Source organism: Pteropus medius, unplaced genomic scaffold, assembly GCF_902729225.1.
Source record: "Pteropus medius unplaced genomic scaffold, Ma_sr-lr_union100, whole genome shotgun sequence".
Taxonomy (NCBI): Eukaryota; Metazoa; Chordata; class Mammalia; order Chiroptera; family Pteropodidae; genus Pteropus; species Pteropus medius.
Window position 1 is genome coordinate 1,945,040 of NW_024349801.1, and position 14,309 is coordinate 1,959,348.

Genomic DNA, 14,309 nt, shown 5'->3' on the forward strand with positions numbered 1-14,309 from the left:
TCTTAAAAAATGCAAAGAAAAGACCAAGAGGACCTGCACATGAAGCAACACAAGCAACATATCAACTAAGCTCAAGGCAGGGACATTATTCAGATCTAATTCAAACAAACTTAAGAAACGAGGGGGCACTGACAGTGACGGCACTGGCAGTAATATGCAATATTAAAGGATTCTTGCTCATTACCTCATTGTGATGACCGTGCTGTTGCTAACTTTAAGAAAAAGCATCCGTACCTTTTAGAGATGCTAAAGTGATATGATATCTGGGATTCATTTGAAAATAATCCTGAGGTAGGGGATGTTTCTAGATGAAACAAGAATGGCTCTGAATTCATAATTGCTAACGCTGGGCAATGGCTCATGGGTATTCATTTCTCTTAATGTTCTGAAACATTACATAATTTAAAAAGTTTTAAGATTACGATGAAAAGAGGAGCTAGATTTGGGTTATCCCTCTAAGGGCCCTTAAAATTCATATTCTATAATTCTTTACAGGCAAAGAAGTGACCTAATATTATTTATGAGAAATATATTAACAACTCATTTTAAACCAATCCATATTTGGAATAACTGAGAGAGTTCATTTTTATTAATGCCATTTTAATTTCCCTGTTGCTGAGTAGCTAGGAAATCAAGGTGTACAGAAATGAGAAGTAGAGATAAAAAATGTGGACATAGGGTTCCCTTTCCCACAATTACACTTCTTCCTATGCTGAGTAGAGAGGAAATAAACTTAATGGCTCAGAATCACTGCACACTAAGCAGTGGGCCGGCAGAGAGAATGAAGTGCTGGAAATCCAGGCGTGCGTGAATCCGTGGGGACAAATCCACTGACAGGCCACCTAACTGCCCCAGGAGGGGCTATGACCTTGACCAAGCCCATCAGCTTCTCTCTGTCTTCTCACAACACAATATTAATTTGTACTAAATCCCTCAGGTCCCTTCCAAGCTCTAAAATGCAAATATGCTGGATACTGTGTGGCATCCTACTTCCCATTGGCTTGTAAAGAAATATGGGTCGGTGCCACCCTGTCACCAGGGAAGGTGTGGGTCCTAGGAGGAGCATGGCTGAGTAGATATACTGGATAACACTCGGGCTTCCTGGGAGCGTCAATATCCTGACCTGATATGGCTGAGGAGGCGTAGCCTTGACCCCACCCCCACCCCGATCTCCTCGCCCACTGCAGCATTTACAGCTGAGTGGCTTTAGTTTGGTTGACCCGTGTGCAGACCCCACCACTACCCAGTCCTGACAACAGCCTCACCTTAGCCTGGCCTTTATTTCACTCACAAAGGACTTGCTTGCCTGTTACCATGAGCACTTGGAAAAGAGGACACAAAACGGTGGAAATTTAAACTGTATATGACCCAGGTATGCCCTGGCACAACAGGAGGGAGGATAGGCTATGTGAGCCATCTATCCACACTGGGGACCTCTGGTCCCAGCCAGGCCCCCTCCACTGGCTGAACAAGTGGTCCCCACCCAGGCTTCCCACAGGAGGCTGAAGGAAGGACGGAGCACACAGTCAGCCAAATGAAGGATGTTAACTGGTCTACGGTAATCTATGCAGATATGTGACCCCAGCACAGAGAGACATCTGCCGGAGAACAGCCCCCAGCTGAGGAGGCCGCGTCACTCTTGGATTCACCCACATCAGCAAAGGGGGCAGCTGTTGTCCTGAAGCATATATTTAAAACAGCAGCATGCCTCCTCCAGGTTGTTCCAACACTTCCATACCTTAGAAATCATAGCTCTGAGGGATCCCGCCTAGGCCTTGCACTTCACTAGTGAAAACTCTTCTACCTGCTCTGATGTGAGCTGTCAGAGCAAGACCAGACAGCAGTTCCCAAATCAGGCTGCAGGTAACAGGGTTCCCAGCAGGTCAACACAAAAGTGAGTACCAGCCGCACAGTCCTGCCCTGATTTATATGCCCTGCTGCTGGATCCCGAGGAAGCTGGCCAGAGCAAAGTCATCTGAGACAAGAAATCGATCGAGACTCTGGACAGCTCATCAACAGCCAGACTTCGTTCTGCAGAGGTGACGTTGGGCAGTTTGCCCATCCATCTTCCCTCCCATCCTCCAAGTCACTGTCACCTCATCAGTCAGCCTTGCAGGATGTGACAGCCTGTCACCCCGCTGTTAGCATGCATTTTGTTCAGCAGGATGACTTGAAGATCCCAGGATTTAAGGCCATTTAAAAACCACTGGAGGTTTCTAGTCACCTTGCACCACTGCTTTACACAAATTTCTTAAATATAAGCTTTAAAAAACCTCCAATATTTAATAATACTGAAAGCAGGATTTTACTAATATAAAATTCAAAATTCACAAAATTCTAATCTTTTATCAACCACCATATCAAATTTATTTCAATATTCAGCTCTGTTGCAGTTTTGAGAAATCCTAAGTCAGTGCCAAGAACCACGAAGGTCTGAGATTGGACTCTCCTTGTGAGCTGTGCTGGTGGCCCCTTGTCCCCAGCACCTTGATAGGTGAAAGGAGCATCCTAATGACAGACAGTTCAGAGCTGTGCAGGCGTGATGGTTAAGGCACCCACCCACCCAGTCGCTTCCAGGGCCCTAGGTGGGGCCACCGTGATGAGGCGAGAGAGTGCCCAGGAGGTCAAAGAATTTATACACATAACCTGGAGCTCTGGCAGCAGGTAGGAGATATCTGTAGGATTTTCCCCTGTTGAATCCTTAGTTGTCCAAAATCTGCTCTCATTTTCACATTTAAGCTACACAGGTACATGTTCAACAAAGTCAATTCCATCAAGCTTTAAACCACTAAGACCTCTTCAGAGGGTGAGACACCAAGGATGGCAGGCAAGGCCTCCCACATGCCAAGGATGAAGTTCTCTGCCATGTTGACATATGAAATCTCCCACAGCCAAGGACACTGATGAGCCCACCCACACAACATGCGATCCAGGGCCATGGGCCATGAGCCCAAGAGGCTGGATCCTGCTGTTCTGGTCTTTACAAACACACACAAACCCAGAGCTTTGAAGGGAAGTTTATCTCTTTAAGGGACTCTGATCATGGATTTTAAGTAGACAACTGTGTTGTACTGTATCTATTTAAGCTCTGATTTCAGAGGAGCTGATATAGTAAAATTTTATTAAACAAATAACCACTCCCCTAAGTGATTTAAGGGACTTTGCTCCCATATGCTGCACAAATCCAGACAGTTGTGATGATGTTTAAATAAAGTAAGACTATCTATAGAGAGGGTGTTGAACCTGCCACCTGCCAGCATGTCCTTATGGTCCACATAGCCAGTGGCTCAGCCTGCTGTCCTGAGAGGCATCTTTAAGCTGTAGATTGTTCATCTAAAATAACTAAGGGACCTGCAGCTCCAAACAAAACACAAAAAGATGAAGGTCGAGCTTAGTGGCTAAAGGAGGAAGGGAGGAAGGCCCACAGCCCTGCCTGCTGGCCCCTCTCCTGCAGCTGCATCAGGCTCTCAGGATAGGGTCAGGGGAGAGCTGTGTCAAAGTCTCAAGTGTCAAGTGGCAGGGTCAGATCCCGGGTCCTTTCACCTCCAAAGCAGCATCCTTCATTGCTGTGCTCTGCTCAGCAGTGATGGCTCTGCTCTCACCTCCCTCTCCACATGGCCACAACCACAAGTCCCCTCCCTGAGACCTAACGGCATGCTGGGAAGGAACAACGTGCTGAAAAGGGGGACTAGCAGGGAAACTCATAACGATTCCCCAGCTGGACCATCTACTCTAAAACAGTGCAGTGCCAGTGTGCTCAGCTAAAGAATGGCCCCAAAATGTCCACATCCTGATCCCCACAGATGTGGTACCTCACGTGGCAAATGGAACTTTGCAGATGCCCTGGATACTCAGTGGGCCCAGTGTGATCACGGGGTCCTTAAAGAGGGAGGCAGAGGGAGATGTGACCACAGAAGCAGAGACTGAAGTGATGTAGCCACAAGGCAAGGACTGCAGCAGCTCTAGAAACTAAAAAAGGCAGTAACAGATTCTACACTGGACCCACCAGACGGAATCAGCCCTGCTGACCCCTTGGTTTTAGCTCCCTAAGACTCATTTTGGACTTCTGACTTCCAGACTGTGAGAGAATAAACTTGGGCTGTTTTAAGCCCTCAGTTTGGGAACTTTTGTTACGGTAGCAACAGGAAACTTGCACAGCTGGCAAAGTCTACACACATAGAGAAAGGTGCCTGGTCCACAGGTACCCTAGGCACCATGCCAAGGACCTGTCCCCAACTTACCAGCTGGGCACTGAACTCCGGCAGCATCACACAGGTGGCTCCCACCCACAGTGGACACAGCAGCTTGTTGACTATGCCATGGATGTGATGCAGCGGGAGGACGTGGAGGATCACGTCATCTTTAGTCCACGCCCACTTTTGGACCAGCCCCGTCACCTGCAGGACAACAGCACAGTCTCAGACAGGAGGGAAGCCACCACGCAGATGGAGGAGGTTAGACGGGGCCTCCCCAACTGAGCGGAGGAGGAGGGGGAAGAGAAGGAGGAAGGCTCGTTCTTTGTTGCTCCATCCTTAACAGCATCTACAGAAGATGGTAATGAAATGATGAGGCTCTGAGGGTCTGTGTTTTTCCTGCTTACTCCCACGTTGGAGAACAGGGCCGTACAGACAGGAGCTTTAGCCAGCTCGAAAGGGTTTTTGATTTGGGATCTCATGGCCTCTGCAAACACTCTTAGTGGCTTCCCCCCAGGTAGACAGACATGCAGTTTTGGCTCTGACAGGCCCTGGGATTTGGGGCCTCACTAGAAGCCAGTGTTGAAACCAGCCACCCAACCCACACTGCACCTCAGAGATCCCTGCTGCTTCCAGCACCATCCTCACTCCAGCTCAGCTGTGAAGAAACCCAGAGCGGGGTGTCCACGCATATCCTCAGCTTTTACTGGGAAGCAGTGTGAGACTTGCCCATTTGAATCTTCTGAAGTCACCACTGAGCACATAGTCCTACATGCCTCAGTGACCACTATGTCAAACACATGTGAGATGCTCACTCTCCTTAGAAATATAAGTCAAGAGACGGTCTCTTCAGATGAAAAGTGCGTCTCCTCTAGGAGGCAGAGGTACCATATCAATAGTGCTTCCTTGCAGCCAGCCGGGACTGTTTACCACTGACTTACAAGACTGAGTTAGCCTAAGACTCGATGGCATTGACCTCCTTCTTGTGGTTTGAACTTCTGTTTTATTTTATTGCTCCTACTGTATAAGAGTCTTTATTGTGCACTGAAACAGTTTTTGAAAGGAAGAAGAGTGTAAATTATAGATAAATAATACGGCTGAGGAGTTTTGCAAAGATGGTAACTAAGACTACAGAACACAAAAACAACACCCAAGACATGGGCACATGTGAGCTCCTCCTTTCAAGTTTCCCAAATAAACGATTTTAGGTGCTAATCATACATCTTCATATTTGCTTTAAGGCTGGTCTTGGAAGACCACCTCAACATCATGTCTAGTGACCCAATCTGTCCTGCACATGCCATACAGCCCAGAGGGAGGCCCTCGATAGGCCTATAAAGCCTACACTTGAATGCTTCATTCTGTTGTCCCTTTCCCAGGAGCTGTCGTACATGGTTTAGTGGGACTCCTGGTCACACGGCACTGTGACTGCATGTTTCAGGTGGAATTGGTAGGATGGTGACAGCTGTGAATGGTTCTACAGAAAAGCAAATGAATGCCACCCCACCCCCAGAGGCCATGCTATAATTGCTGCCATAACTGCCTGACAGAGACACAGCAGACCTCTCCCAACAGCGGTGGCCAGAGCACACACTCACCATAGCCTTGATGTTGTGATGGGTGCTCAGGACGCCCTTAGGCCTTCCTGTGGTCCCGCTGGTGTAGATGATCATGGCGCCCCGATCTCTCCAGTCCCGCTCCGGCAACTCCCCCTCTCCAGGCTCCTCGGCCGCCCCACTGTATATTGCAGGTGAGAGAGGTAGGAGCGGGACCCCCAGTTTCCTGACTACCGGATTCAGGAGCTCCACATACTCCTGGCCGGCAAGGACCATGGAGCTCCGGGAGTCCTGGATGAAGTACTGCAGATCGGCCTGGGGGTGCTTCCTGTAGAGAGGGACAGCGATGCCTCCGCTCATCCACGAGGCCCACTGTGCAACCACGTAGGAGACGTCATTGGAGCACATAAAAGAGATCCTCTCCTCTTGGAGGTCCCGGCTGGCATGCTCTCGGAGCCTGCAGATCTCCTGGGACAGGCGGAGGCTGTGGCAGTAAAGGTCCTTATACGTGTGGCTGCCATGTTGGTCAATGAGGGCAACTCTGTCCCGAAAGACCAGAGCACGGGTAAACACCGGGGCACTCCTGTCAGAGTGGGTTGCTGGAGCCACATGCAGATGGCAGCTTCTTCCATATCTCAAGGGAGCCAGCCTATGGGAGGCCACTGCACGGACCAGGTGCCGGAAGGACATTACCACGTGAGGTATCATCACACTGACAAGCATCAACTTGGTCTCTTTGGGGTGGGACTGGAAGAGGAAGAGAGGGCACCACGTGTTACTGCACCTGATCATGTCCTAATGCACCCGAAGAAGATCTAAAATCTCCAACCAGACAAGTTCACCTTTCTCCATCATAATGTACATCCTGAATAGGAAATGCTGACTCTCACAACGTACCACCTTTGGAATTTAAATGTCCAACATTTCAGCTTTTTATTTAATCTCATTAGTTTAAGGATTTCAACAACATACAAGATTCCAAAACAATGAACTAAGTAAAACCGAGAAGCACATAGAATTCAATGAACTTGTGGGGAAGGGGGAAACCCCCCTCCTCTCCTCTGGTTCTTTTGGCTGGTGGACAAATCAAATCAACAAGAGACAGATTGACAAAGAAAATCAAATTTAATTTCACGCGCATGGGAGCCCCACATACATGAGAGAATCAGAGACCCCGTGCGTGAGAGGTTCATAGATAGAAAGGGAAAATAGGTACACAGGACATCTGAGCTAGGGATGAGGTAAGGCACCTTGGGGCCTCTGAGGGGAGGAAGGTCACAGCAGTACGATTAAAAGAGTAGATGGTCAGTAATTAGAAGTTCACCCTGCCATACAGATAGGTCAAAAAAGATTATCTCTGATAATCTCTATTGTGGGCAAAGCTCCTAATTCAAATTCCTCTAGATAGTTAAACGTGAGGGGACTAGAAGTTTCTCTGGAGCCCACAGGGTCTTGGTTGCCTTTAGTTCAAAATAATCCGCACACCACTGAGACACATCTCGGGGTGGCTTATTCCAAACCCCCACACACTTAAGGTATATTCTGAATAATGGTTTCAAAAATCTGAACATGGAAAAAGACTAGCTAAGAGGGGTAAGTACTAACAGCCACTGAGCAAATGTTTTCTCTCCATCAGCAGGCGAAGCCTTGAGAGTCCAGGGAGCGCACACAGACTCAGGACTCACTTCCGCTCTTGAATGCTTCCCAAATGGTGGATATTTGGGAACTTAGTGATGTACAAGGTCTTAAAGAAAGCAAGATCACGGGTCTAAAGTTTCAGTCTGTTTTTTTAAAGCCGAAACATAATTCTTCCCTTTTTTCCCCAAAATATAACTACTAAATAAAGACCAAAATGGTGAGCAAGAAGTGAGAACTTGCTGGAAGGAGCTGTGACCAGCTGACTTTCAATTAGAGTTCTTCAGAGTCAGGGAGAAAGGAGACCTGGGAAGGGGGCCAGGTAGCCACCAGCGGTCCGTCAATCCAAAGTGCCTGACTTCAAGAGCTGGTGTGACTCTGGGCCATATCCTGCTCTAAGACACTGACCCATGGGGACAGTCCCGTGAGTGGACACACACTTTCCAAATTGCTTCTGCACTGACGGCAGCTTACAACAAGTTTAGCTCAGTTCAGACATCAAGCGCCCACCCACTACCCGAGACTCCTTACTATCAGCATAATTGAAAACGGGTCCTTCCCAGCACTAGTGTGGCTTATTAAGGTCAATACCTATTTGCTCTGGTTTGAAATCTCCAATTTCACAGCTCTTTCAGGAATCATTCCTCCTCACTGTAGCCTCTGAATCTGAGAAGGGTCTCTGTGCCTCCCTCCCTGAGCAGCTCCTGGCCTCTGCCCCGCTCTCAGCTTTAGCTGTGGCTCTGGGTCAGAGCAGGGTCTGTGACGGGAGCTGAAAAGTGGATCCAGAAAGATTTTTAATAAGTATTATTTTGACAGTAATAATACACTTAACATATTATGCTGTTTTTATCTTGTAATTTCACCTTTAGCCACCCCGTTCAGTAAACAAGGCAGCAGCTTTTAATCTATTTTACACACGAGAAAACTCAAAGTTGCTCAGCTCCTAAACCAGAGTCAGGAGCCCAGCTAGAGCCTTTCCACCCCCAGCCATCTCTTCCCACCATAATCACCCACCCCAGAAGCCCATAGCTACTTTAGCCCTAATGAAATGCCTTGATGGCAATTTTGTAGTGGATGGAATGCAACTCTAGCTGTTCCCATGGTGGAAGTGGGGAGGTAGAAGGCACAGAGACTCCCAGAAGGCACTTCTGAATGCCAGGGGCTGACAGGATGCCTGCCAATGGGCCATCCAGCAACATTATAGAATAAAAGCTGTAAATCTCGACCCCCCCACCCCCACTTCCAACAGGCCCCGAAAAACGGAAGGTCAAGAATCACCTAGCAGGTGGCCCTGCTCAGCAGGAGGTGACCCAGGATGCCCCCAGGCTGGCACTGCCTCCCTGGGAGCTCTCTCTCTGTCTTTTACACCCTGCCCACATCCTGCTGCTCCGAGGGATCTCCTTCCCTCATGTTCAGCATTTCTCCTGGATAAATCCTCACTTTTCTCTCTCTTTCATTAACTTGCTATAGTGGGAAAACCAATGTGTTGTTTGTTATATGTACTTAACAGTTTTGTTCTCTGTTCTTAATTTAAAAAACAGATTACACACAACACTTCATAATTACCTAACAAAACAAACAAACTCCACAACAACAAAAATGGCCGGAGCCGAGTTATGCTTTGAACTGGGATCCTCACGTGTAGACTGGGCTGTGCCTGTTAGCCTCCCAGGCTGGCTTCTGCAGCCAAGGGCTCCTGGTAGACAGTCAGTCTCTCTGTCTGGCCAGCTGGGGAACAGCTCCAGCTACCAGTCTAGGCAGGAGGAAACTGAGACCACAGAGACACCCCTCGCTGCCCCCAGGGGCTTCTGGTGGATCCCTCTCACCTCTGGCAGGTTGTTCTCAGGTCTTGTGCAAATATTCCTTAAGGCTCCACAGCCTTTACCAAAGTTCAGGTCCAAATACACTTGCCCATACTGTTTCCAGATGAAAGAGGCCATCTATCAAAAGTCAGAGAATGTCCTAGGACTACTCCATGATCTCTCCATGCTCTGCCCTCCGCACATGGTTCAGAGGTGGGTTCACAGCTGGTTTTACAACCTGGATTTCTGTTAACTGTAAAGAAACCTGACATACTGTAAGAAAGCAGGTGGGCTCAACCAGAGAAAACAAGAAATGTGATAAACATGTGTGACAGGCCAGTTTCAGAAAGTAAGCCAGTGAAAAGCAAACCAGGGCAGCTTTAACATGTTTCCTTTCCTTTTAGCAAATTCTTCTCTATTTGCTTTGGAGGTTTGGGGGTTGGGACAGAGGGACTAAAACAAAGACAATCTTCAAACAGAAAACCTGCTATATGGTATTTTTGGATTATGGCTAAGGCCAGTTTCTTGCCAGTGAGAGAGCACTCAGAGAGATGTCCCATGGGTGCTAGTTGAAAGTGACATTTTCTAGGGTGCTATGAAGCAACTGGGTACAGCTTACACAGACACAAGGAAGACAGATGGATACCCCAAGGAGCTAGGAAGCAACTGCTTCTTCTGCCCCTCTCCCCAGGAGGCATCAGAGGGGTGTCAGATTTAATGTCATAACTGTGGTCACCAAAATCAACATGACTCTCTTTTCTTCAAGGCCTCCTCTTTGGGAGTCTTAGAGAACAGGAACCTCTCATCTCTGCCTGGTTCCCCCAGGGGCCCCAGTAGCTGCACCATGCTTAAGGAGGGGGCAGTCAGCTTGTGATGGAAAACTGGAAAACGGGGCTGAAGCACCCTCCCTCCCTAGCCGGGGGCTTCAATTGAGGGCAGGACGGTGGCCAAAAATCTACTGTGTGCTGGGAATAGCTGTAGTGAGCAGTCATAGCAACAACTCAAAGAAATAGGCCACAAAATAACTGGTGAAACAGTGATCCGAACTCAGGCCTGGCTGGTCCCTTGTGTCTGCCACACCGTAAGTGGGGAAGAGTCTGTGATGAGGAGGAGCATCTGTGATGGGGAACTGCCCTGAGAGAGGACATCACACATTAATTCAACGGCGCCTCACAGGCTGCACGTAGGGCTGCCCCAGTCCAGGTGTGGTCCAGGGCATCCATTCAGCATCAGAAATGGTACTTCACAATTGCTTCAAAATGAGATATGAAAATAGGAAATGTGGGCCATTTGTTCCATGACTGTATTTTAAAATGTATCCTAAAGAAATAATCAGAGGCGAACATGAACATGCACATATGGGGTATTCAGTGCAGTGTTATTTATAATATTGAAAAACTGGAACTAAACGAAGTGGTCCAGAAGAAGTCTGAGGAAATCAGGGCACACGCAGTGGAGTGTTGGGGCCATAGCCAGACTGTGGGTGGCAGGAGCTGACTGGGAGAGGGAAAAAGGATGGTCAGTTAAAAAGACGACGAGGTAAACACCCAGATGTTCACAAGGTTACAAGGTGGCAGGTGACTTTTGTTTTACTCACAGTGCTTCTCAATTTTCTCCAACTTTTTCTGCAATGAGCACGTATGACTTTTATAATCAGATTTTAATGTCATTAACTTTTTAAAAATGGAGAGCTTCAACTTCAGTATTAATGTTGTCTTTTATACATAAAGACAAAAATACCAAAAAAAGGTGCCCTGGATGATAGATCCACATACAGTGTGTATGTAACTGTTTAGAGCTCTTTAATTTCTCAAAATGATAGAAGCCAATAAAAATAAGATAATAGCATTCTTCTTTTAAAGCATAAAAGGTCTATGCAAAAAACAAAAAAGCGAGTTCTGACGAAAGCGTTTCAAATGCATGCTGCACTAACACCGAGCTCCGAATAGGCCACGCATCTGCGGCAGCAGAGACCTGGGTACCACTCCCCACTCCTGCCACTGCATCTCCTGCCACCAAGTCTCTGAGTGTCTGGGAGGTGGCAATACCTAGTCAGGCTTTGCATGGGGATGGGCGTGAGCCAGACAGACACTGTCCCAGCCTCTTGAGCAGAGCACTCCTGCAGACAACTCTTCTTGGATGGACCAGTATAGCTAGAGCTCAGAGTGAGAAGAAGCCAGCCAAGCAAACATGCAGGAAAGGAGATGGGTGATGATTGTAATTGTGCTTATACCAGGTGTTAGTGGAGCAGATGCTCAGAAGTGGCCCAGCATGATGCTCACTGCGGAGCCTCATAAGAAAAATCACTTTTAATTTGGGTAAATATTGCCAGAGTCGCCTTCAGAGAGGTTGCAGTAATTTGTTCTCCCACCAAACATGTGGGAGCATGGGGCCACCATCCCTTCAAAACAAGTTTTATGTCCCTCAGGTATGTGGCCCTGAAACCATTCCATCATAAATTCTTTCGCTACAGGGCTAAACTCTTCAAGATCATGGGGACCAGGGCTCTGCTTTGAACAGATAAAAATCTGTTCAGGGCAAATGACTGTCCTGAAATCTTCTAGGTCCAGAAAGACCAAGAGCTCCCTCAGAAAGACAGTCTCCACCTTTCAACCACAGGGCTTCCCATGGTCGTGAGGCTCCCCATCACTCCCAGTGGCACAGCTGCCACCAAGTAAAATGCAATTCAGCCATGGTTTTCTCTTTTTCAATTAACTAACTTGCTCTCAGCACCTAACCAACCCGAGATAACCGATGTCACCATGCATCGCTGTGAAAGCACAGAAACCTCCATTCTGGTGAGCAAGGATGGCCTTCTTCCGGAGGACGACATATTGCTCTCAGATTCCTCTGGGAGGCAGGAGCCCAGCCAGAGACTTGGTAGAGACTACTTGGTGTTCTAACCATCCAGAGTCTTACTATCCCAGGTTCACAGTTAGACCGTCAAGGCACACAGACCTCTCAAAACCATCAGCCAATGCCAGGAAGTTTGCATCTTTTGGTTAAGAGCTCAGATTTTAGAGTCAACAGATTCAGACTGGAACATCCTCCTTTATTCTTAGTATTCTTCACCTGTCTAAGCCTTCATTTCTCCATCTATAGATACAGTATGAACAAGACCTCCACACACAGTTCTGTGAGAATGACTTGGCACATGCGGATGGGGAAACAAATGTAGGTACCATCCTTAGCAAGGGACTCGCCATGGAGACGCATGACAAAAATTACTTGATAAGAATGATACTTGCATTCAAATGAAGGTGGCTGGTTTCAAAATGAGTAAAATGGCACCTGACTGATTACCATTACCCTGACCCCCGCCCCCCACCACCCTGAATTTAAAGCTGACCCCAGCACTTCCTGTTGTCTGCTGCCTGGTGAAGGTATGAGGTGGGATAAATGGACTGCACTCTTCCTGCGGTGGAGGACATTAGTTTCAACACGATGCCTGCGGTTTGGCGGGGTGGGGGTGGAGGCAGGGTTGTTCTCAAAGTTATATTTTTAAGTAACAGACATTCTCACTGCATTCATGAGTACTACATTCAAATCAAAAAACCAAAAGGGAAAAACATACACCTAACCCCCTATCCATATTAGGAAGTAAAATACTATTTGAAAAATGACATCTAGAGGGACGAAGCGTACTATCCCAGGCTCACGGTTCAATCCACCAATTCAGTCTGCCCCAAAGAGGGATTCTGGAACACGGAGTGACAGTAAGAAAGCCTCCTGGGCTGGGAATCAACAACTCCCCAAACACATAATTTCTGTTCCCACCTCTAAGTTCTCATTCTTTCCCTTTTTGGCAAACTCCTAATCGTCCTTCAAAGCCCTGCTCAACATCACCTTCTCTTTAAAGTCTCCCCTCTCTTCGGAATGTTGCCTGCTCACAAGGCCTTCAAAACATCAGGCACTTACATATTGTCACGTGTTTTGGACATGAACATTCCCAGAGGAGCTAAGCCGGCTTTAAAACTGCAGAGCACAGAGCAGAGCAAACAAACAATAAAATGGGCGGGGAGCAGGTACTTCAAGGTTGATTCCTGCAGGCCTACTGAGAACGGAAATGGATTTTAGAAGCAACAGATCAAGTTTCTAACGATGGCTGAACATGAACTCGACGAATTCCAACATCCTTTCGGGAACGCTGCGTGCGGAGGGACCCCTGCTCCCGCCCCCACTCGCTCCGAGGGCAAAGGTTCCTTCATCTGACATGGGCACCTGCGGCCAGGTAGAGGTCACAGGAGGAAGAGGGCGGGGCCGGGACGCGGGGCCAGCAGCCCCAGTAGCCGTCGGCCTGGCCGGATATCTGTGGGGTTGGGGGAGCGGGAGGAGGTGCCGGGGCGGGGGCGGCAGGGGGCGGCGGGGGGCGGCTGGCTCTACCTCTCGCGGCGCGTGCTCCCGCTCTTCCGCCGCCTCCTCCTTCGCCGCCTCCTACTCCTCCCGACAGGTCGGAACCGGAACCATGGCTGTGGGCGCACCCCGCGTCCGACGCCCAAGCGCGCTCCCCGTCATGGCGCCGCAGCGGCGGGTTCCGGGCTCGAACGTTCCCCCCGGTTCTCCTGCGTGTGGCCCCAGAGCGCCCAGAATGAGGCCGGCAGAACGAGGGGTATTTGTTTTTAATCTCACTTAATTTAGTGTCATGACTGGACAGTGCAGCTGTCGACGAAAGCGGCTCAAAATCAGAATTTTCAGCGGGCTAGTTACAACGCATCTTGGCTCCCGGTCCTCCCTGGGATTGGGGAAGCCTGAGGGTCAACCCGCTCCTTGGGCATTTAAGCGGTCTTGTAACTGGGTTACTGATACTCAACAGATGTTTTAACTTTCTGTACAACAAAACAAACGTTTACAGCCAGACACAAAAGTCCATTCAGTTGACTGAAATGTGTAATTTTTTCTAAAATAAAAAATAAAAACACACAAGCTGTGCCAACAATAAGCACAAGTTATCTGTAGAACCACGTACTGCACAGCTTGTAGCATATATATTTTCTCTGTGCTCCTCTTCCTTCCTTCCTGGTGATGATAGTTGAGGAGGCAGCTGACCTGTCCTTGTAGAACCCGGAGATCCCTGAGGAGCCTGAAGATGTCTTTCTTGGGAGAAAGAAGTTGGATCTCAGAGA

The 14,309-nt window shown here is 48.3% G+C and overlaps 1 protein-coding gene across 5 annotated transcripts in view; it reads right to left on the reverse strand.

Annotated features, from left to right (window-relative positions):
• Positions 1-13,714, reverse strand: part of ACSF3 (acyl-CoA synthetase family member 3) — a 59,760-nt gene extending 46,046 nt beyond the window's left edge. The window contains exons 1-4 of one of the 5 annotated variants that reach the window (XM_039888643.1): positions 13,570-13,642; positions 9,211-9,438; positions 5,792-6,496; positions 4,242-4,397 (exon numbers count right to left, since the gene is read on the reverse strand). In XM_039888643.1, the coding sequence (XP_039744577.1) occupies positions 4,242-4,397; positions 5,792-6,496; positions 9,211-9,324 (975 nt within the window). In that variant the 5' untranslated portion in view covers positions 9,325-9,438; positions 13,570-13,642. Of the gene's footprint in view, positions 1-4,241; positions 4,398-5,791; positions 6,497-7,975; positions 8,154-9,210; positions 9,452-13,569 lie in introns of those variants that run through there. The other 4 variants (XM_039888646.1, XM_039888645.1, XM_039888647.1 and 1 more) reach the window with 4 other exon arrangements.
• Positions 13,715-14,309: the final 595 nt, after the last annotated feature.